General features: G+C 38.9%; 1 protein-coding gene across 2 annotated transcripts in view; it reads right to left on the bottom strand.

The window, feature by feature from the left end:
• Positions 1–24,764, bottom strand: part of FBN1 (fibrillin 1) — a 258,581-nt gene that overhangs the window by 220,531 nt on the left and 13,286 nt on the right. For both annotated transcript variants that reach the window (XM_085011361.1, NM_001001771.1), the window contains 2 exon segments: positions 6,898–6,980; positions 4,947–5,045 (listed from right to left, as the gene is read on the bottom strand). In XM_085011361.1, coding sequence (XP_084867487.1) covers positions 4,947–5,045; positions 6,898–6,980 — 182 coding nt within the window.

Here is a 24,764-nt window from a genome sequence, read left to right as displayed (position 1 = left end):
TCTCAAAATAGAATAACCATATGACCCAAACAAAACAATGATTCAAAGGGATAATGCACCCTTATGTTCAATGAGGCACTATTCACAACAGCCAAGACTTTGAAACAACTTAAATGTCCACCAACAGATTAGTGAATAAAGAAGATGCAATATATATGTACAATGGAATACTACTCAGCCATAAAAAGAACAAAATAATGCCATTCACAGCAACATGGATGCAACTATCATACTAAATGAAGTCAGAAAGAAGACAAATACCATGTGATACCACTTATATGTGGATGCTGAAATATGGGACAAGTAAACTTATCTATAAAACAGAAACAGACTCATAGATCATGATGGAAAATAATATTTTTTCTTTTTTTTTTTTTGACCACTACACTGATAGCATATGGAAGTTCCCAGGCTAGGGGTTGAATCATAGCTGCAGCTTAGGGCTACACCACAGCCATGGCAACACTAGATCCAAGTTGTATCTTTGACCTTCACTACAGCTTACAGGCATGCTGGATCCTTAACCCACTGTGCAAGGCCCAGGACGAAACCCGCACCCTTACAGAGACAACATTAGGTTCTTAACCTGCTGAGCCAAGAGCAACTCTGAAAAAAATATTTTTTAAAAGCATATATATATACATATATGTATATGTACACACACACATATGTATGAGAGTCAGTGTGCTATACAGCAGCAATTGTGCAACACTGTAAATTAAGCATACTTTAATTTTAAAAAATAAAACAAAAAAAATTGCCTCTCCAAGACCAGGAAAAATAAAATAAAATATGGCACAAATGAACCTATTTACAAAACAGAAATAGACTCACAGACATAAAGAATAGACTTGTGGTTACAAAGGGGCGGGGGGAATGGTTTTTAGGGCCACATCTGTGACATGTGGAAGTTCCCAGGCTAGAGGTTGAATCGGAGCGGCAGGTGTCGGCCTACTCCACAGCCACAGCAACACAGGGTCCGAGCCACATCGGCAACCCACACCACAGCTCATGGAAACTCCAGATACTGAACCCACCCAGGGAGGCCAGGGATTGAATCCACATCCTCATGGATTCTAGTCAGATCCGTTACCACTGAGCCACAATGGGAACTCCCAAGATATCTTTTAATGGGTGAATGGCTAAGCAACTGTGGTACATCCAATACTACTCAGCAATAAAAGGGAACAGACTACTGATACACATACAATACAATAAGATGAATTTCCAGAAAATTACACTGAGTGAAAAAAGCCAATCCCAAAAGGCTGCATGATTCCATTTACATAACACTCTTGAAATAACAAAATTACAGAAATGGAGAACAGACTAGTAGTTGTCGGGATTTAAGGAGAATGTAGGAGAAAATGGCCATAAGAAAGTAACATAAAGAGTCTTTATGGTGAAAGAAATGTTCTGTATCTTGACTGTATCAATGTCAAAACCCCGGTTGTGACACTGTTCTGCAGTTTCACATGATGTTAACACGAGGAAAACTGGAGAAAATGTACATAGGATCTACATACTATTTCTTACAGTTAAATGTGAACTTACAATGATCTTAGAATAGCAAGATTTATTTTTTAAAAAATCCTTTAAAAAACATAAAAAGAATAAAAAAGGATAAGTATGAAACTGATCTCCAAATTCTAAAATATGAAATTTAGGGAACATCTTTTATAATAACATATGTATACCATTTAAGAAAAAAATCTATTATATATTTATACGTATTTAAGAAAAGTTTGAGTAAATTCATGAGTCACCCATGACAGATGTTCATGAGAATCAGGATTGCTCAGGACCCATTTCTAGACTCAGAGACAGAGAGTAGAGAGGAGTCCTAATAGACCTAGAATTAAAACTCTAGAAAACCCACTGTTCTGACCCTGTCTAGCCAGTCCTTTTTGCCCTGGTGCCTCGATGACTGATGGCAAGACTCCCAATAGGTTAAGAAAAGCCAGGAATTCCTATGTCCAAAGGAATTATTGGCTGGCAGTTTAGACTTTCTGGAAATGCAATCTCTCACTCAGGCCACTAAGAGATCATTTCCTATTTTAAAAGCCACAGGACACAAGTTGAAAACAACCTGAAAGCAAACTCTCCTTTCATTCTTTTTATTTTCAAACAAGAAAATGAAGGCCTCAGAGGTCCTACAAGTTATCTAGACCTCCTTGACTCCATCACATAAGTGCAGTTTCTCCTAGGAAATACTGGTAAAATGATCCAAGTTTACTCCCTCTTAGGAGAACCACAGGTAATGAACAGAAACATTTCAGTGAGCTGAATTATCCTTCTGTTAGCAGGAGAGTTAGCAAAATGATATATCCCTATCTGTCTACCACACAATGGCCAGGAAGTCCTATAGGATGGCAGAGATGCCCTCAAGCATCACTTCAAAATATTAGAAATGAATTCTGATCATCTCCAGCTACCCTTAACTTAAAACATTCTACCATCTTTGATTTTGCAAGCTGCCTGGACATTATTAGTTCAGGTAGAATCCAAGCCAATGATTTTAAAGATCTCAAATACCTCAAAAACCCTGATGAAGCCAGATTTCCCCCCCCCCCCATCACCACTCTCATCCATAAGCTACTTGGAGAATTTGTCTAGTGTCTAAATACCATAGATGAACCCAAACCTCCCCAGAGAACATCATCTACATGTCTAAGAATTCAGCCTCTACCCTAATCTGGCCCATGGGACCTTACCACTATGTTCCCTGACATCACTGCTAGCTTGAAGTCTACTAGGACCATGGCTTTCCCCTCTGATTGAGTTTTATCCTTCTTCCACATCTCATGATTATTATTATTATTATTATTTTGCTTTTTTAGGGCCACACCCACAACATATGGAAGTTTCCAGGCTAGGGGTTGAGTAGGAGCCACTACAGCTGCCGGCCACAGCCACAGCAATGGCAGGATCCGAGCCACATCTACGACCTACACCATAGCTCATGGCAACCCAGGACACACTGAGTGAGGCCAGGGATCAAACCTGCATCCTCATGGATTCTAGTTGGATTCATTTCCACTGGGCCACAAAGGAAACTCCCCACATCTCATGATTTTTAGCTTGACTAAATCATCAGCAGCTCACAATATCATTAAAGACCTTTCCAGACAGACAACCATCTGGCTATATTTTCTTTCCCCGGAGGAGTGCGGTGCTGTTGGCTGGTTCAAGGACCAATCTGAGAGACAGTTCTATTCTCATTTTTACATGTAATCTCCTCCCCCACCTGAGGCCACCACTCTGCAGAGGCAGTCTGGAGGTGATCCTAGTGGAGATGAAGACATCCAACGTGTTCCCAAAAAATGCCACCAACTGAGTTCTCTGCCTCTTTCTATTCCTCCAGCTCAAGTGATTCTATTATATAGAATTAACCTACTGTTACTTAGAGGTCACACATTCAAAACCAAGCTGAAATCAAATAAGAACATGCTACACTCACTGTAATAAGCAAATGAGTGCCAGCCCACAGAGGAGTTTCCAGCTCAATCTCAGCTGTCTGTGCTTAGTACTAGGCTGTCTCTGGTTTCTACTAGAAGTAAATCCTGAGAAATAACTCAAATGTGAGTAGTTTATTTTAGGAGTAATTTCAGGAAACACTGGTAAGAGACTGGGAAAGTGAGACAGGAAAGAGAAGGAAGCTAATAAAGTACATTATCAAGCCTACTCCTACTGTAGGCAGCTGGGGCTCAATGCCACCAGGGAACTTCAGAGAACAGTACAGAACACACCTCACAGTTATGCAAGATGAGAAGCAAGAAAGCTTGGGCACTTGTCCAAAATGCTCTGTTTGTCACTGGTTAAAAGTTGTTTTTAGGGATGTTAACCACCCTCGGCCTTTCCAGCTTGCCCTGCGTGCTCCAGCCAGAGAGATGTCACCGAGCTCTCAGAGTCTGTATGTGTTCACCCATAAGTGCCAAGGTATGTGGGCACCTCTTGGTCTGTTACTCTGCACTATCTTCCCCATCCTGTGAACTGAGGTATGAGAGCCACAGTTAAATATTAGGACTCTTAACAGGCAATGAATCTAGACCATGCTGAAGTCTCTCCATGAAACAGACAAAAGAGAATGCACTTATTCCATGATGCTTTTCCTTAAAATTGTTCAAAACCAGAACATACTGTAAGGGGAGTGTTACTTTTCTCACCAGAAATGAGAAATGGAAAAGGAACATAAGTTTTTTTTTTTGCCTTGGTGATGTTCAGAGTGTTGAGGGACTGTTTATACAGCCATGAACTTCAACGGTTTTAACAACCAAAGACTCACCAGCCCCCACATTCCCCCTAATTCACTGCTGAGCACCCCAAATTTAAAAACAAAACAAAAAAAAAACAACACAACAAGTAAGCAAAGGCTCTGAATGATGAACTGTGACTATTTAGTTGACATCACAGAATGAACAAAGTGGTATATTTCTGAAAGGGAAAATATGTTAAAGCTTCATGATAAATTATCCCCAGCAACTGCCACCATGGCTTCTCACATTTTCTTCTAGCAAAGGAAGGGTTCTCAAGTTGTAAAAAGTGTTTAATCAGATTCATATTTCAGTCACAAGGAAGAATGCCTAGTTTTCTTGAGCCAAAAATGTTCATTAAATAGTCATTTCATTGAGCATCTTTTATGATGTTTACTTTGGAGATTCAAGGAGGAATAAGGTGATACCTACACAGAAGGAAGGCATGATGTTTATTATTCATAGGAACTTTGCCCCATAGGTAATTTCCCTATAAAAAGTGAAGAAGGGAAATGAAAGGCCAGATTGAGAAAAGCCCTTCCAAGTATTTGGGCATAACAGAGAAGGCAGATGTTCTAGTGAAAAAAAAAAAAAAATGTATTGCAGGGAAGAGAAAAGCCAAAAGCAAATTTAGGATAAAATAGGGCATAACCACATAAAATAATATTATATATAATGACATGTTATACTCACTGGATCTGGAGCCACAGGAAGGAGCTATCTGACCAGATGGGCAAGTGCACATATTTGGCCTAGAACAGAATCCATCCCCACAGGAATGCCGGCAAATGGCTGTGAATAAAACCAGAGGTCTGTTAGCACATGGCTTCAGAGCACAGTGATTCACAGGGACCCAATCCTCAAATGAGGAAATCTGGCCAGTCAGGTTCCTCGTTAACTTTGCCATCATGACCTATGTGACCTTAGGCCTCAGGTTTATTCATTTATAAAACAAATCTGTTGGTCTAAATAAACTCTGGCTATAAGATTCAGCAACTTCTTTATCCATATCAGTGGATCTCCAGCCTCACTTTGCTTATTCCAAAATTCTCAATCTGTCAAAAATCCTAGGATGTTCTATAAAGGGGAAAAAAAATCCTGCATATATAAAAACACTGTCCTTCTAAGACTACTTCACTAGATCAGATCCTGCCAGTTGAGAACATACAATCTGTGGAGCAACATGTATCCTACATCTAGCCCTGCTGTGGATCGTGTCAACAGCCTGAGGGGAGAAGTGTGAATCCAGTTCAGTATTACTGATTCAAGAGCAGGGAAACCATTCATCTTTTAGAGAATTATTAACATTTTCAAGCCACCCAGAGATTAATATCACACTGGTACCTAATGCTGTGGTATTCAACAAAAGAATAAGTTCAAATGGCAAATAATTTATATTTATCAGAAGACTAATATTTGGTCACTACTTTTTATACTCATAGGCTTGACTCTTTCCTTAAACTCCTCCACAAACTTGCAGGAGGAAAAGCATACATGCAAGGCTAAAAATAATACCCTTGATAGAATGTGCACTGAAACATCAGAGGAGCTGAGGATGGAGATTGAATACTATTAAGAAATAATCTGTCAAAGGGTCCTACAAACATTTATTTAAATACCTGAAGTCAGCGTTTCTCAGAGATTCTATAGAACACTAGGTTTTGTTGTCAAGTTCATTTAAAAAATTCCAAATACCACTATATCCCTCTCTTAGTTTTGATCTTGAAATAAACCACAATGTGCCAAATGTATAGGTGACTTTTTGTCAAAATCAAGAATTGGGAAAGGATTGACATTTTTCAGGTGACTAAGAGTACGCTGGTTGAAATAAACTCTTCTGCTCTACAGACCACTCTTGGCCAAATGAGAATGGGGAGTAAGTGATTCCTTAGTGTCCTTTCAGCTCTAAATTTCCCCATTATACTAATAGAATTTTCTGAAAAATGAAAATTCTTTCTAGGGATGATGACTGCAAAAGTTCAAGGAGGACTGATGCCATAACTAATTTGACTTAGCATCTCCACTAACTGACATGTGATTTGTTTCTCAGTGTCTGTAGGATATGATGAGAGCTTTGCCATGGAAGCAGAGTCAGGAGAGGAATCTCTGGTGCCATCTGCATTCTACTCCTGGTCTTTCCATTCATGTTCATCTGATGTTCTCTCTGCTTCCTTTCCTCTTTGTCTGAGAGTCAGGTCTGCTTTTGGCCTTAACCACCCAAGTTCAACATACAAGGTTTAGGTAGGCTCATGGGTGGCCAACAAAGTTATAAATTGCAATAAGGAAAGCAGCAACGATAAACTTTGATTTTCAAAATCCCATCAAGGTGATTACAAAGTCTAGGCATCCAGGCACAACATATGTAATGATGTGAAACCCTAATCACAGTATCCTTTGGTTCCATTCCCTCTATCTCAGAAATATTCTAAAAGAAGTCACTGAATTAAAACAGAACAGTGGTTTGACCAAGTGAACATAATTCCCAACCTGGATTCAGATAAAGTAGGAAAATCTCAGAGCTGGAAGGCTCTGACATAAACATATTTGTGGTATGCAGTTACAAAGGACCAAATAGCAAGAATCACCATGCAACCAAAACAACAAAAAAGGAACATGAAAAATGACAGATAGTCTATTTACTTACGGACAATACATTGATTTCCACCAGGTAAGGTTTTCCATCCAGGGCAACAGTAAGCATTATAACGTGATCCACAGACATTGGGTCTGAAACAAAAATGCAAAAATTCAATCACAAGAATTCCATACTTAAAAAAAAAAGAATATATGACCAAATAAAAGTAAAAAATTCCTGAGTTATTAGAACAGTATGAATCTTTGCAGACAAGAAAAGCAAACTCATGGGACTCAATGCTGGCTTAGTAGTTTGGGACATTTAAACATGATACCAATAAGGACATGCTTAATGTCACCTACGCACACAGCACATCGAGAAAATAAAAACCAGAGATACAAAATGCAGTGCTTTCTATCATAATGCACAGATTCAAAATTTATGGAGCCATATGAGACTAGTTTAAATGATAAATTTACCAATATAGTCAAGAAAAGTCATCATAAAATCTACTGAATATGAGGTTTTAAATTTCTACTCATTGAAGTTGTGTATATTCTTTCCTATGGCCCAGCTTACTTCTAGTATGTGACCAACATTTTTCCTTTCACTAGAAGTAAAGGAATACAAACTCTGACATTAGTCAGAAAAAAATAAAAGCCAAAACATGTAAATATTTTTTTAGCCAAAGTTTGGAAACATAGTTGATACTGACAGTGACAGGAAAATAACGTCAATGTGACTCTGGGTTCCTTGTTTATGGACATTTCATTACATATCTTGGAGGAGAATTTTGACTCAGGATCCAAATGATCTTTATTTAACAATTTAAGGGAGCAATTGGGTAAAGACCAAGCTAATTTTACACTGGAGACTAAGGCAGAGTATGTAACACACAGAGATCCAAAAGAAACGTTTCATTTTACTTTGCCATATCTGAGGGCCTGACCATTGATGTCAGTTCCTCAAGTTTAGGGGGCTGATAAGGCAGATCAAAGGTTTTGCAATCAATTTCATAAACTTTGAGCTATCCCAAGGAGGCCTGGTGGTATAAAGACTGTATTCCCGTAAGTATAAGCCTTTATTTAAAAACAACTGCAGGGCTAACATGTATTTGCAGTTAGGGTGCATTCACGCATTCTCCCTGTATATGCATGGAATGCTCCTGCATTGCCTGTGAACCGAGTACTTTACCCACATGAAGCACTGGGAGGCAAGATAAAGTCTCTCCCCTGTCCTGTCTCCTTGTACAGCCCCAGAGAACCTGGAATACTCTGTGGGGCAAAATGTACACTTCAGACAAACTGATGCTGAGGTCAGAAAGAGAAACAGGAAGAAGGATGGAGGAGCCAGGGAGAGGGCCTGAAATCCATACCCCACAGCCTAGGGTTTCTCCAGGCCCAGAGAGAAAATGATTAGATAGAGCCTTAATATGTGCATGATGTCAGAGCTGCTCTGAGCCTTAGCTTTTTCTCCAAAACTTGGATAATGAACGGTCTGCCTTGTCCATGTCATGTGTGTGTCTGTATATCAGATGAAATAATGAACATGAAAAGCTTCTATATGCAAAAGACAGTGAAAACACAGAGCAGCAGGATGGAGGAATCATCTTCAGACCTAAATTAGCTATTCAGCTAAAGGAACCGTAAGAGAATAAGGAAGAGAGAAAGATGTTATGAGAAATTCTAAGCCCAAGGTTTTTAATCCTATGTCCCTCCTGTGACAAAGCAGTGGCCAAAACTTCAGTTCAGAGTGCCTAGAACATCCTAGGGCAACTCAGAAACTTGGAAAGGAGAGTGAGAGGAAAAGACAGGGTAGATGGCAGGGGCCAAGGGGCCACTCAAAGCTTCCAAACTTCATAAAAGTTCTCTCAATCTGAAATGATAATCCAGGCCAAAGTCAACCACCTCAAACCTCCCCCACCAAGAGCCCATTACAACAATGCCACTGGATTTAGTCCAAGCCCAAACCAAACCCTGGAATAGCTTCAGAGGACCCCTGAGCCTTTGTAGGGTATTCTGTGGTTGGAGTAACTATGTTTTTCAAACAAAAATCAGGACATACTGTCTGACAAGAAGGAGTGTGTTTATGGAGCAACAACACATACAACAGGGTGAAAAGGCTAAGAAAAAAAGAATCCAGAATCAGTCCTATCAATCCTACAAAAGCAAGATATTCAAAACATTTTCTAAGGTATTTGAAAAATCACAGCAATATAGACACTCTTTATTGTTTATTCAATGTTTAGAATCAACTTACAGACAAAACCTGGAAATTTTACAATTTACAATGATTATAAAACAAAATGTACCTGCTTTCAACCTTCATGTGTCAAAAATCAGGAAACAAGTTGGGAATAACGGTATGGAGAGAAATGAAGCAGGTGATCCAAGAAAGACAGGTTTAAGTATATAATGTTTTTAAATACCAATAACTAAAAGTCACTCAATAATTATTTTTTAAAATGGAAAGAAGAAAGAGTAAAAGGTATTGATCTAAGTGAGCTATGTCCCCGTCTTCCATGGCAAGAAATCAATAGGTACTGTTTAAATTTAGACACAGAAGTACACACACAGTATGTGGTGTCATGGGAATAAATATGAGAAGAGCTAAAAACAGAAATCATTAAAACTGGTTGCCTTAAGAGATAAGGATGTGGGGAAATAGAGTTCTTTTGCTATTTCATTTAATGCCCATCCAGAAGTGTTCATTTTTTAAAGATGTGCTGTTATACTTTGATCATCATTTTTGCGTACTTTCTTTTTTTCTTCTTCGTTTTTTCTTTTTACAGCTGCACAAGGAAGTTCTCAGGCTTAGGGCTGAATCAGAGCTGCAGCTGCAGGCCTACACCACAGCCACAGCAACTCAGTATCTGAGCTGCATCTGTGACCTACACCGCAGCTTGTGGAAATGCTGGATCCTTAATCCACTGAGCAAGGCCAGGGACTGATCCTGCATCCTCACCAATACCACATCAGGTTCTTAACCTTCTGAGCCACACAGGAACTCTATCTTGTATTTAAAAGAACAGTTTTACTTTACAAGTATGAACCTCTTATCTCATAAACAACGTACTTTCTACATCCTTAGAATGAAACATTCATGGTTCCTGTTCATTGGTTATCACATTTTCATTTCATTACATTCTTTAAAATTCTATATAATATTGAATTATAATTTATTTTGCTTTCATGCTCTGATTTTTTTGAGTTCAATAACTTTGTCCTTTTCAATAAGTAATATATTATTTAATTTCAATTGTTTCAACCAACATCTTCAAATGACAATTGTTTTAATCTTGTTACATTTGTTAACAACACTAAACACATACTACTATGTCTTGTGGCTTAATGAAAAGTATTACAAAGATATTAAGATTTTTCCTCTGCTGACTTTGGTCTTGAAAACTGCAAATTAAGACATTCAAACAAGCTGGGTGGCATTTGTTCTACTTATACACAGAAAAAAAAAATCACCTTAATTCTAGAAATAAATGAATGTCTTATTTACGTTGGAAAAACTAAAATATGTATAGTCTAAAGCAGACATGTTGGATGGTTTCCATTCTAAAGGATTTTACTCAAAGCTTTCAGCACAAAAAGCATAAACAAAGACAAATCTTTAATGAAGTTAATTTTTTGTGTAAATCAAAGTGTAGCATTCATACCTCTTCCTCTTCCTTTTCACTTTGACAGCCATACCCAATTTACCACCAAAAAAAATGTCAAAGTATTTGTGCAAGTGGCAATAGCTTTCAGCAAATTAAAGGTAGATTTCAAAGGGAAAAGATCTACTAAGTGCTAAAATGCATTGTTTGATTTTCATAGCAACTCTCCGAGCTAAATTGTATCATTACTGTCTTTAACAGTAAGGAAACTGTGACTTGGGAAGATTAAACAAAACAGCCAAGGTCCCATAGCTTGGAAGCAGAGATGGGGATTTGAAGTCAGGAAGTCTTATTCCAGAGTACACTGTCTTAAATCCCTATGTTAAAACAAAGATAAATTTAAGGGACAAGATAATATTCACCCAGTGACATTCATGATGACATGGTTAACAAAAATCACAAAACATTCATCAATGGACCAAAGATAAAGCATAAATTGTTTTTTACCTCTATCTTAAGAGTTCATAGGGTAAAGGGGAAAATATGTTTTACATTCTACTTTACCATTGTTTATTACATTTTTAAAATTACTAAGTCTTTATCTGTAACTTTTACCAGTTGCTTTGAATGTTGTGCTCTGCAACCACCCAGCTCCAATCACTCTGAGGGCTGAGTGAGCCTCAGCAGGCGGGGTGTTTGGATCCAGTTCAGACACAGCACTCAGGGATTGTGTGGGCTAGCTAAAGCCCCTCTCAACAGAGCAAACAGCTGCGCTCTACCAGGTCTGACCACATCATTGCAGGAACTGGCCTCTGTGCAAGATGTCTGCAGTGTGTCCATATCTCTAGCTAGGACCTACTTCTGCGAGTCTGGCCTCTCTTATAGCAAAAGAGCCTCGCTGATTACTATCCCAAATGCAAACTCCTTTTTCAGACAAGAACACGGCAATAATAAATTCAAGGGGCTCTTATTTCATATGCATGAGGCTCTCAGCCTATGGAGTGATAAAGCATTGGGCAAGGAGAATGACAAGCAGTAGGTAAAGGTTAATGAGATAGACTTGATTTTTTTGACCTTTGGGGAGAAAAGTTATGATTTAGTCCTCTTGAGTATAGATGCCCTGATGTAATGAAGGGTGCCCAAATGGCCATGCCACATGCCTCAAGGTAACATCCCAATGTCCCACTGTTTCAGAGAAATGAACAGTGAAATGACTTTCACTGTTGAAAATGAGATAAATCATGAAAAAATTATAAAACACAAATGTGCTATATATATTGTGAACCGCACATTGTTATTACATTGGTTCTTTGACAAATTTTTATCAAAGTAAAAAGAAAAACTATGAGTACTAGCTGATAAAGAAATCCACTACTCCAGTAAGCTTTGAAACATTCCCTCCTTATTTTATTCATTGTGGCCCTCTTTGCTGCCTTGAAGGCAGAGGTCAGATCTCCCAGCACTGACTTGAATACCACACGTGACTATTCCAGGCCACCAACCAGTCACAACAAATCAAGTAAGGAGAATTCAAACCCAGGTGATGAATGCGGCATCCATGGCCTCCTCAAGCTTTAGCAGGGCTCTCCAGACCAGAGACTCAGTTCTGGATTGTCTGGGTGAATACTGGCTGGGACATGCACAAGCCTGGCTTCCTCCTTTGAAGATACAAGCCAGCCAGCCAACCTCTCTAATCCACCTCATGCAGTTTTTCTTTTCTTTTTTTTTTTATTTTATAATGATTTTTATTTTTTCCATTATAGCTGGTTTACAGTGTTCTTAATAAAAATGATCTCAAAGGGAAGAGAAAGAAGAATCATTTGTACGCTGGTTTGCAAGAGATTTACCTCCTTCTTGCTCTCTCCCATCTCTGGTAGATTAGTGACTCCATTTTCCTTTTCTCCAAAGCTAGTGTGTGTTTCTCAAGCCCTCCATCCTACTCTCTCTTCTCCTCTCTTCCCTCACTTTCTTTCTCCCCTCTCTCTCCAATTCCTACTCTCGGGGCATTTAAAATCAAAAGTTCTATTACCACCTCAAATTCAAGGGATCCAAGATCATATAACTCATCTCCCTGTGTAGCCAGTAGCCAGGAAGTTCACTGCTGGGCACAAAACAGGGCACATGAATAATCACCTTGCCCACAAACACAAAGCCATTCAACAATGTTTAGTGAGAATCTATTATATGTTATGACTATGTTAGAAAAGAAATAAAAGTGACTAAGGGAGTTCCCATTGTGGCTCAGAGAGTTAGGAACCTAACTAGTATCCATGAGGACGCAAGTTTGATTCCTGGTCTCACTCAGTGTGTTAAAGGATGTTGCATTGCTGCAAGCTGCAGTGTAGGTCAGATCTGGCATTGCTGTGACTGGCATTGCTGTGACTGGTAGGTTGGCGGTTACAGCTCCAATTTGACCCCTAGCCTGGGAACCTCCATATGCTGCAGGAGCAGCCCTAAAAAGACAAAACAAAACAAAACAAAAAGACTAAGACAGGCATACCTAACACCCAGATCTTGGTTTCTAATACCATTCTCTAATAAAAGCCCACTAGGGCTCCAGGAACACATGGCTGACCCCAGGACTGGGCAAGAAATATACAAGGCTGGAATAGCTTGTGGTAATAGAAAATAGAAAGTAAGAAAGTACCAAAGAAACAAATATCCACAATGGCGGAAGCATGTCAGGGATAACCAGAGCCAAACGAAGAGCTCCCAGTGGCCAAGCTAGAACCATTTAGGCAACAAAATAACAAAAGTAGTATTGGATTGTAATCCACAGTATAAAATAAAATGTCTATGGGTCCAGATTAATAAATAAATGACTGAATAAATAAATGGAAGAGAAGAGAGAAGTTTCCTGTGCTGGTGAATTCCAAATAATTTATGCAGATACTCTGCCTTCAAGGAGGTAAAGCATAACGTCCTACTCCTTAAGTGTTGTTCATAGTGACTTCCTTCTAAAAGAATCCCAACTAAGGAAAAATTTACACAATTCCTGACCAAAAGTCCTCAAAACTGTCAAGGTCATCACAAATAAGGCAAGTCTGAGAAACTGTCACAGCCTAAGAAGACATGGTAACTAAATGTAACTAGTTATGTATCATGTAATCCTGGATGGGATCTCAACATAAAAAAAGACACTGGAACTCCATAAGGAAATCTGGAGCTCCCACTGTGGCTTAGCAGGTTGAAAACCTAACATAGAATCTGTGAGGATGTGGGGTCAATCCCTGGCCTTGATGAGTGGGTTAAGGATTTGGTGTTGCTGCAAGCTGTGGTGTAGGTCACAGATGCAGCTCCATGTTGACCCCTAGCCCAGGAACTTCCATATACCACAGGTGTGGCAGTTAAAAAAAACAAAAACAAAAAACCCACCAAAAAAAACCCCTAAGGAAATATGTATAAAGAATGGACTTTAGTTGACAAAAACATAGCAATTATCAGTTCATTAATTATAATAAAGGTATCAAACATTCCAGATGATAACAACAGAGGAATTTTTGTCCAGGGTACATGGGAATTCTCTGTATTGTCCTTGTGAAATTTTTGTAAATCCAAAACTGTTGCAAGATTAAAAGTTTATTAAAAAGTAAAATAAAAATAATGTTGTTACCATGCAATTATAAATACACTGTTATCTTCCTCCTAAAACTAAGATGGTCTTTGGTTGCAAAAGAAGATAGACACATATGCAAAGCACATCAATATGACAGGAAAATATTGATGTCAAGGTCTTCCTGGGAAGCTAACAGAGCCCAGAACAAAGGGCGTTAGCCTCATCATCCAGCATAAGCTCCAAAGTGACCTATCTGAGCTATGACCTAATGTTTCCCAGTTGCTAAGAGGGCCTCTAGTTTTATTTCATCACACTGCTGAAATAACTCTTAAATTCTCTAATTCCATAGTAAAGCCCTTCTCCAAATACTGGTGCTTCATTGTTTGATTAATATCACATTCTTTTTTCCTGGCTTCCTAGTTCCTCTCTATTGCATTAGGCAAGACAATGAGGCTGAACATCTTTTCCTGTCTACCATGCTTAAATCTGTTCTTCTATGATACAGAGATTCACCTTTGTTCTCTATAAAATGTTAAACACCTCACTATTAGCTTCAGAACTAAGTAGGCCTCTCCTACCTGCCACACTCATCGCCATCTGCACCTTCAACTTCCACCCTTCTGCTCTGCTCTTCCTCATCACCCACTTGGCCTTCACTAATGCACACACACTTCCCCCACCCCCCACCACTGCACACACACCTAAATCTAAACTTTTCCATCTCTATATTAGCTCTTCTTTCTCTTTTAATGCATAATTCCCCCTCCCCTCATAGTGTTAATCCTTCTTCCCTAATTAACCCCACCATGTTTCAATCTACCAACACAATTCCAGACATACTTCTCAGAAACCTACATATGCTATACTGAATTATATACTTTAAATAATTACACATCTATATCCTCATTTGTGAAACCTACCCAGCCCCTTGGACCCCAGTCTAATAGTTCTCTAAGTTGAGAAACAACGTTTGTTACGCCCAACAGATCCTGGAGTCCATTTAGAAGTGCACAAGGTAACATTGACTAAATGCCTTAGTAAGTACAAAGCACAATTAACAAATATTAATACCATCTCTTTTGTGTCATGAATAGGGCCACTATAAATGGCACCAACATGGAAAACTGTCTAAGAGTGAGAACTAGTTCTCATAAATTAACCTATTTAATGGAAGACTATTTCATGCCTATTTAAAAGGGTATAAGCAGTTAAACAGTAATGTACAATGGTTTCACACCTTGGTTATTTTGCTGACATGCTGATCATTAATTTATTCTAATCAGTGAAGTTATAAATGTTTATGACTCAAGGATCAATACATTTCCTTTGAGAAAATACAAAATTAACATAAAGAAAACATTCATATATAAATATCTGATTCTACTTATTTCATTAGCAGAAGAAAACCAAAAATCCCCAAAGCAGCTCAACTCTCAACTTTAATTTGAGTATAATTGTTTATGGCAAATTATTGTGACTGATCAAAATCATCGATGGAGACAGCATGTGTGGCCAGTTCCTAAAGTCAATCAACTACAAGTTAACAGGGGGGCTCGAGAGGTTCATCCAGACGTGCTGTTTGAACTGAGGCCTTTCCCACTGCTAATCAGGGTCACTCAGCACCAGCAGCACAGAGAGGGTATGGCATCCACGGCTTCACTGGCTGAACACCCTAAGTTGTGTTTCTGTGAGGATTTTGTGTTGATCAAAGGGAACAGCCCAAGAATTTAGGTGATCATATCAGGGACACACACACACACACACATTCCCTCAGCCTTTCTTAGCTAAGGAAACAGAGAGCTGCAAAGGCAGTTTCCCAAATCCAGGAGGTCATTTTGGACTGCTGGCCAACTTAAATCCCGCTGGAATCTTTTATAGGTGACTGGAACATATGTGTTTCTTTGAAAAGGGGAAGAATTTTAAGCCACAGGGTGCATTGGAACAGGAAACTAGACATTGACCCATGAAGACCAGAGAGGCACATGGGTGTGAGTCCTGACCCCACTGAAACCCAAGGCACTTTCTGCCTCCGGTACTCTGGATTAAACACCACTGAGAACACACACATCTATGCAGACCACTAAACCACAAGAGCAGCCCCCCAAACTTCTAAGGCGATGGTTTGACTCACTTGCTTAACTTGCACTAGAGCTCCTTCTCTCTAAGGAAGGGATCTGTGTCTGGCCCACTGGTATCGCACCCCTGGTTGGGTATATTAAAAGGACCCTTTTCTAAACAGGAGAGGTGTATTCATGGAGTTTAAACTTTATTATTTGATTCTAAAAGGATGAAGGGAGATTTTCTTCAAAATGCAAAAAAACGAAAAACAAAAACAGTGTGTCTCAAAATTGCATCACTCCAGCCCCTTAAGAGGATTTGACCAATGGCATCATGAAAGCCCATGGTGCCTCTGAAGAACTGCCTCCCAGAACTCTGCAATAACTTGGATTTACCTATGAGTTTAAGACTAACGTGATACTTTCTTGGACTGGGATATCTGCTCCATTTACTCAAGCCAAAGCCACACTGTACTTTTCTAAAGGGTGGGCAAAATTTGAGAAATGACTTAAACACAAACAAGTAAAGTAAGCAGGTGATCCAGAACCTACATAGTGACAGGCAGGCCCAGGATGGTGTCTGTGGAATTCACTGCTTGCAAGATCCAACTGGTCCCTTCCTACCTCTTTACCATTCACAGAAGAAATAGGGGATTGAAATAATGATTCTCACCACTTCCCAAAAGTTCCCAAACCAAGAGCTCTGTCCAGGGAGATCATATCTTCTGAATGTACTGGCAGCCCCAGGAAAAGACAGGAAAATCAGCCAATGGGGTTAGACTTAGAGGAAAGAAAGGCATCCTTCAGGAGCCCAGAGTGTGGAGTAATTCAACACTCCAGTTCTGAGCACTGGCAACTCCCACTGACAAACAGGTAGGGCTCCCAAATGTCATTTCTATATTGGTATTTAGAGCTTGGAATGGCTCTTCCAATAGAAACAATGTTAATAGGTGGTGGTTTGGTCCCCAGGCGAGTCAAATAGCAGTCTCTCAGCTACATTATCAGCTAAATAGGCTATTGTAGGCTGGTCTGGGAACTTGACCACAACTTAAAATGTTGTTTCTATGGGAAAACACATTCCACGGCAGGCAACCAGAGGGAAACTTGGCCACTCAAACCCATGGTCCCTGCAGCTATAGCAAGCTGCCCAGCGAGCTGTAAGAACCAACCACCTTAAACTCAGGCCTGGGAGGGCAGCCAGAATGGACGCGTTCCCAGGCCCAGCGCCATCCCCCACCCCCAGCAGGAGCCCATTAGGGCCAATGTGGGATATCCCTAGGTCCATAAATCAGGAACTTAAAAACCGGGGAGTAATTACATATTCTCATCCTCAATGTGCCTGAATTATTTAACAAACCAGAAGATCCCACCCCACCAACAACTGTGATATAAAATCAGGACCCAGGACTGGTTCAAGGCCGAGGGTTCCGTGAGACATTTACAGAAAGACTGGCTTCCAAATGAAGCAAGGAAGCAGGTTAGTTTGGAACTCTATCTAGTGGCTTCACCATTATACTCAAGTTATTTGAGCATTTCCCATCACCTGGAATCTAGGAAACTACCCTAGATTTTGGAATAGAACTCTTTAAACATGGAAAGTTTAGATGTATCTTTACAACCTAGCACCTAGCACAATACCTGCATCTTAAGTGGAAAACAAAGTTTAGGACTTCAAATGTACTTCCAACTAAGACAACCTAAGTCAGAGAGAATTCTATCAGAATGGTGCTGAGTATTTCATTTAGGAAAAGATAAATATGTCTATAAGAAATTAAATAATAAACTAAAGGGATGAAAAGATAATTGCTATTAAGAAATCAATATCATTTCATCCACCTTTTTAAAATTTTCATTTTCATTTTAATAATGAAAAATCAAATACATAACAAAGGACACCCATAAGTGGAATTCATGGCATAAGACAATGAAATTTTTCCAGGTTTCAGATGCATCATTTAGAAATATCTTACAGCTTCAAAAGCTTTGAACATCTTGTATCTCAAACTCTTTTCATAAGACTTAATAGGCAATGGGTTTTTTAAAAACATTTCTTTACCAAACCTCTTCATCACAACAGAGACAACACTGTTGCTAAGGAACAAAAAGAGGAAAGTAAGTCATTGATAGACTAGAAGTTTCTAAAAAGTCAGAGAAAGTTAGCTAAGAGCATGCAGTGGTTGAGATTATTTCATAGAAAATAATTCAAAATATTAGGAACCAAGAACTTGACAAGTTTTGTTTGTTTGTTTTAAGTTTGCACTTGAAGCCAAGTTGTAAGCATTTATTTCTAAACATTTAGATATCTGGAAAAATTTTAACAAAAAATATTCTAACTTAAATTTGAGCGAATTTGACTAAATTGGGAATTTATGTAGTCCATGTGAAGTCACATGTAGAACGAAAATAATAATAAGCAACTTTTAGAGAGCTCTATAACTTACAAAATGATCATGCAACTCTTTCCCTAAATCATATCAAGAATATGTATTGTTAAGCTTATTTTCAGATGAGGAAACTGAAATTCAGAGAAGTGAAGTAATTGGTCAAAGGCTACAGAATGGAAACATGTCATAAATCACTAATTAAAACCAAAAGAATTTATTAATAAAACATTCCAAGGCTAGTACTAAAGATTTTTAGATTAGAGATTAGAAAGATGTTTCTATAAATACTCCAAAGAGAATGTGTTCCTTTTATATAAACTTGTCTGTCTATAATATTTTGTGCTCTGGTTTTCTTTTCTTAGGTTCTACAGAAAACAAATTTATTAAGACAGATCTTACAAAGTATATTGGAAAAGCAAAGCAATGATAAAAGGAATACATTTTAGGAACACTCACTCTTACAGACCAGTACTTCTATTTCTGAAAATTTATACATGGTGAATACCCTGCCTTGTTCCCTCTGGTAAGAAATATCTCTCAGCTCTCTGCATGGGTGGAGTGGATAGGTGGGTAGGTTTGAGAGAGTGGGTGGGTAGGTTTGGGAGAATAGATGGGAAGGGTCGGTGCATGGGAAGGAATGTAGAGACCCAAAATGTGGATAATTCAAAACCTATTCATGGCTGGCACTGGAATATATTTTGTGTACCAACTTGAACATGGGTATGTATGGCTGGTCTTTTCAAAAGTAGCTGCAAGCAAAACCATTGGGTCATGCTGGCAACAATCTGACCCAGCTTAGGAGGACAATAAGCTGCACAAAGGCCAAGGTGACCCAGATGATGTTCTTAAAAACCCTCCAGATTCATGTACCTATGTCTTAACTCAGAGGCTGCTGGCACACTGTCCATTACATGGGGAAAGTGGTGACTCTGATTCCAAACACCAGCACAGCTCTTCCCTGAAATCCAGTCCAAAAGATGTCCCACCATGAGTGATGCCAGCACTGTCCTCTCCACACATTTCAGGCTCTGAGAAACATGTGACAATATTCGTGCTTCAAGTCATCAAGTAGAGTGGGTCCTAAATACCAGACAATGCTTCCGTGTCCACATCAAGACGGCATCTGAGAAGGAGACACGCCAGTACATCCACCTATTCTACCTCCGAAAAGGTTCCAAATCTCTGGAGCAGCACCCAAAGACAAGGCTTCCTGTTCTAAAAAGTCAATTAGTTTCCCTGGGAGCTTGATACCAAGTAGTAGAACTATGTCAGTCCTCAAGGAATGGTACACATCTTTCACTGAGATGAAACACACATGTGCACACACTCACACACTCACCCGCACCTGCGTGCGCATGCACACACACACACAATCTCCTACAAATACTCAGAGTGAAGCTACTGGGGCAGCTCTTATCTCTGTCTACCTTTCCCAAGAGGATTGGGATATACTAGGATTTTTGAGAACCTTTCATTTGACTTACTAAAGTTACATTAGTTCTTATTTAATTGAGATATAATTGACATTTAATTGACTATAAGCTTAAAGTGTGTAGCATTATTATCTCACATATATTATAGAATGATTACACAAGTTTAGTTAAAAGCATGTATTTCTTAAATAAAAAGTGTTCCTGAGATAGAAATGCTAAAATGCACGTACAGACATCCACTTCTGAATGTTAAAATGGTTGACAACATCTTCTTTCCACTTATGGTCCAAAATCTCACCAACTTCTTATAACCCTTTGCCTGAAACTCCTACTGTAAACAAAACTAATTCTTCAAGTGTCTCCATCTTGACTCTCACAAAAGATTGTGGGCTGAGAGGAGATGAATGGACCCTTGCAGAATTATATCCTTCCTTTTCTGCCCCCTCGAGTGCCTGGCTCCCTCTGTTTAAGTTTTCCACAGTGTTAGACCTCATAATTGCTAAGCCTCAGCATTGCCTATTAAATAATTTTTCCACAACCCTCAAAGACGTGGGTCAGTTTAGACAAGTGCAGATAAAGCATGTCCAGCAGCACTGCAGACATTGTTGGCTGTGAAGCATCAAGCATAAGTTCAAATTAGATGTACAACTTTACAGTACTAATAAACAAAGAGGAAATGACAGAATCCAAACATTCCCATTCTGCTACCGTAATAAATTAATGGACCTAAATGATGATCAACAATGGCTGCTAACATCACAAAAAAGAGAGATTAGCAGACACGATATGCCTTCTAATAGAAGTGCAAACACTGCTTACAAAGTCTTCCTGCCAAAAAGTTGAATCTGAATTGATGCAAGCTTTTAGTTCTAACTATCAAGTCGCAGAAAATACAGGGTACAGAGGAACAAAATAAAGCACCACCACCTGAATGCAGCCATCAGTGGACTGTGAGAAACCCTGCAGCTGTATACTCCAAGTGTGGTTCAAGGACTGGCCAGTGCTGGTCCACACATATATATTACTGGTTTATAATGAGATAGGGAGCTTAAGCTGGAATGTAAATCATCTCACTGCTTCCTTCATCAAGAAAGTCCCACTAGGAAAAAAATATCAGCTCAGCTAAATAGTGTGTTTAGTGACATACTGGCTTTATATTCTGGCACATGCTTTTCATTTCAATGTGGACTGATAACAAGTAGTTAAAGGACTGGCATTTTAAGTAAATAACACTGCTCTATAGGACATGAACCAATTTCTTTTTTTCCAGCTTTACTGAGATATAATTGACAATATAATATTGTTTAAAGATTACAGTTTAAATTGTTTAAAGTATACGACATGTGGATGTGATTCATTTATAGACTGCAAAATGATTACCATTTAGCATTAGCCAACACCTCCACTTGGTTACATAATTACTATTTCTTTTTTTGTGGTGAGAACATTTAAGATCACCTCTCTGAGAAACTTTCAAGTATATAATATAATATTATTAACTATATTCACCATGCTGTACATTAGATCCTCAAAACTTGTTTATCTTATAACTAGAAGTTTATACCCTCTGACTAATATCTCCCCATATCCCCACCCCCTGGTCTCCATCCCATGGAAACCATCACTGTATTCTTTGTTTCTGAGTTCAACTTTTTTTAATATTCCACATAGAAGTGGTTTACAGCATAAACCAATTTCTTCAACAAATAAATTGCAAGAGAAAAAAATAACAGAGGGACAATCTGTATATTTTAAAATATTTAAGAGATTTAGCAACCAACTACAAAACATGGACTTAATTTGGATCCTGATTTGAATGAACTATAAAAAAATAAAATTTATAACCTCATAAGGGACATGTAAATATTCACTGGATATCTCATGATATTTTTTAAATAACTGCTAATTTTTATGAATTTACTTATTTATTTTTAGGGCCACACCCACACATATGGAAGTTCCCAGGCTAAGCTTTGAATTGGAGCTGTAGCAGCCAGCCTATGCCACAGCCACAGCAACATGGTATCTGAGCCACACCTGTGACCTATACCACAGTCCACAGCAAAGCTGAATCCTTAATGCACTGAGCAATGCCTGTGTCCTCATGGATGCTAGTCAGGTTCATTACTACTGCGCCACCATGGGAACTCCAAATCACTGCTAATTCTATATGCTAATTCTATATGTGATAGTAGTATCCTGTCTGTTTCTTAAAGACGCCTTGTCATTTAGAGATGCATACTGAAATGTTCATCGATTAAATTATTTTTCATGGATTTACTTCAAAATAATCTGTGACATGGAAGAGAATGAATAAAACAAGATTAACCATCAATGGATAACTGCTGAAGCTGGAGCTTCCCTGTACTACTCTCTCTAGTTTTATACATGTTTGAAATTTTCTGTATTAAAAAGTTAGAAAACAACAACTTTGCAGCAGCATCTGGCCTAGTTCATCCTTTACCATACTCTTCTCCCTACTGTAATAACACCACACTTCTGCTTTCTTTTCCCTTTCACATAAGAACCATTTCAACCTGTTCTGCAACTCAACATTGTTGAGCAGCATGGGGACCACCTTTCAGAGACAATAACGGTCCAATTCCAACATGTTTACCATCTTAAGCAAGTAGCAAGAACTAACCAAAATGCTTCTATGGGAGTTCCTGTCATGGCTCAGTAGAAATGAATCTGACTAGCAACCGTGAGACGTAGGTTCAATTCCTGGCCTCACTCAGTGGGTTAAGGATCTGGTATTGCCATGAGCTGTGGTGTAGGTCTCAGATACAGTTCAAATCCCTCATTGCTGTGGCCGTGCTGTAGGCCATCAGCTATAGCTCTGATTTGACTCCTAGCCTAGAACCCTCCATATGCCATGGGTGTGGCCCTAAAAAGACCAAAAAAAAAAAAAAGCTTCTATGAATCTCATGCATGTGGCTGCTCAATACGGTTAATGCTCCTTATATGAGGATCCCAAGAACAAATGACTTAATTCCACTTGTGCTAATAATGAAGCATATCAGCCAGGGGATGGGCTCCTATGGGCACTGAACATGATTCATTTTTACAAGAACACCATATCTTTCTTTATGACAAACATAAATCCACCAATTAACAAAAGAGTTTAGGGAGAAAAGGGATTGATTTGTATCAGGTCTATAAAAGGGCTGAATTCTGGCTTCTCTGTTCATGAAGGGAAGAATTCTTATAGTCATGGGAAATATGAAGTGAAATGAGGAAATAATTTAGCAAGGAAGCTTGATATTCTTCTCTGATTCTTCAATGTGTGACAATGTGTGTCAGCTTATTTTCAAGGCGAATGCAAATGAGCAAACAGGTTAATCCAGGATCAAATTAGAAACCCTGTTGTCTAGAATTCTGCCAAATGTTCAACAATGTCTGTAATAAGTCAGAACTGCTCACAAAAAGAGAAGGAAAAATTGGCTTGCATAACCTTGTAAAATTCCTGAAAGATTTTCAAAACTTTAAAAAGAAAAGCTTATTTTGTTATTTGAGGTTTATTTATTTCCTGGGAAGATAGAAGAGCAGAGAAAGTACCTGGTATTTGTTTTCATATTTTTGCTTTTTTATAAATTTCTATGGCATTGGTGGTCATGAGATTACCAAGGGAATAAGAGATATTAGGTAATCTGAACATTTTTAATGACGGGTAGAAAAATAACTATAATTTGTTTAAACTATTCGTTATTTAAAGCAGGCTTACTTTTATAGGCTGTTAATGAATACGAAACAACCATGACTTCGTAGAGTTTATTGCCAATCAGTTAACCAGAGGTTATAAGGGTGAAGGATATAGAAATTCTACCAAAGCTTTGCCTAAATTAGGATAATGCATGTTTGGGTCCACTTTCCCTTATGTTCAATAGTGTAAGATCTCTTGAAAGCCAACTCTTTCTAAAATAAAAATGGGAATCATTTAAAGAAAAGGAAAAAACTAAAAAGATTTTTAGTTTCTCAAAGAAATAGGGCACAGAAGAAAAACAAGTAAGGATCGCTTTGTATTGATGGAGCATTACATTGCTGCAAGGCGTGAGGCCAGAGGAAGGGAATGATCAGTTGGAAAGTGAAGGCCACAGCTCTTCTCAGGGGTGGCCCATCTGAGTCAGCCTGGCCCCAAATCACACAAGCAAGGCCTGTCCACAAGGCACTCAGAGAGAACAGCAATGACAGAATGAGATGAAGGAATACTGGGTCTACAGAAAAGGGAGATTTCTCAGTCCAAGTGCAGATGTGTTGTGTTTCCCACTCAGCATCTCCTCCCCTTCTTTGCTACTTTAAGTCCTCTTTCCTAAGAAGAACCCCTTACACATCCACATCCCTCAGTCCTGGCCAGCCTGAGTGCCCCACTTCTTCAGCTACAGTGACACGCACATGACAGGATCAGTACCAGGGTTCTCCATGAGCTCAGATGTGTGGAATCTGGGAAAGAGTTTCTCTCCTTTTACCTCTGAGGTCATGAGCTGGAAGGCAGTAGGACTTGGAATTACCAGTGGTCATCTTGTCTACCCCGTCATAACCAAATCCACACTCTGATAAAGGCAATTAAAGTGGATTTTCAAAATGGCTAATCACTTCTTCACAAAACATCCTAACTCTCAGGGCATCCCTCTGCATTACTGCCAAAGAAAGTGGTTTTCAGGTCAGTCCTTCCATTTTCTAAAATCTAAATTCCTTTCACAAAGGCTCTTGAAAAAAACTGTTCCAGAAGGAGACAAGGCCGTTTTGCCAAATCTGCCAATAAAAAAATACAAACTTCTCTGGAGGAAGTGGGGAGGGGACATATTAATTAAAAAATGATACTTAGTAAGTCTACTTCCCAATAGAGGCAACACAGTTTGGGGGAAGTGGAAATACCCAGAAAGGTATTATAATCTAGTT

Source organism: Sus scrofa, chromosome 1, assembly GCF_054392235.1.
Source record: "Sus scrofa isolate SSC_HxYL_T2T_F1_AM1 chromosome 1, Sscrofa_HxYL_maternal_Yorkshire_Landrace_v2.0, whole genome shotgun sequence".
NCBI lineage: Eukaryota > Metazoa > Chordata > Mammalia > Artiodactyla > Suidae > Sus > Sus scrofa.
The sequence above is the reverse complement of the archived record's forward strand: the minus strand, read 5'-3'. Positions and strand labels throughout refer to the sequence as shown.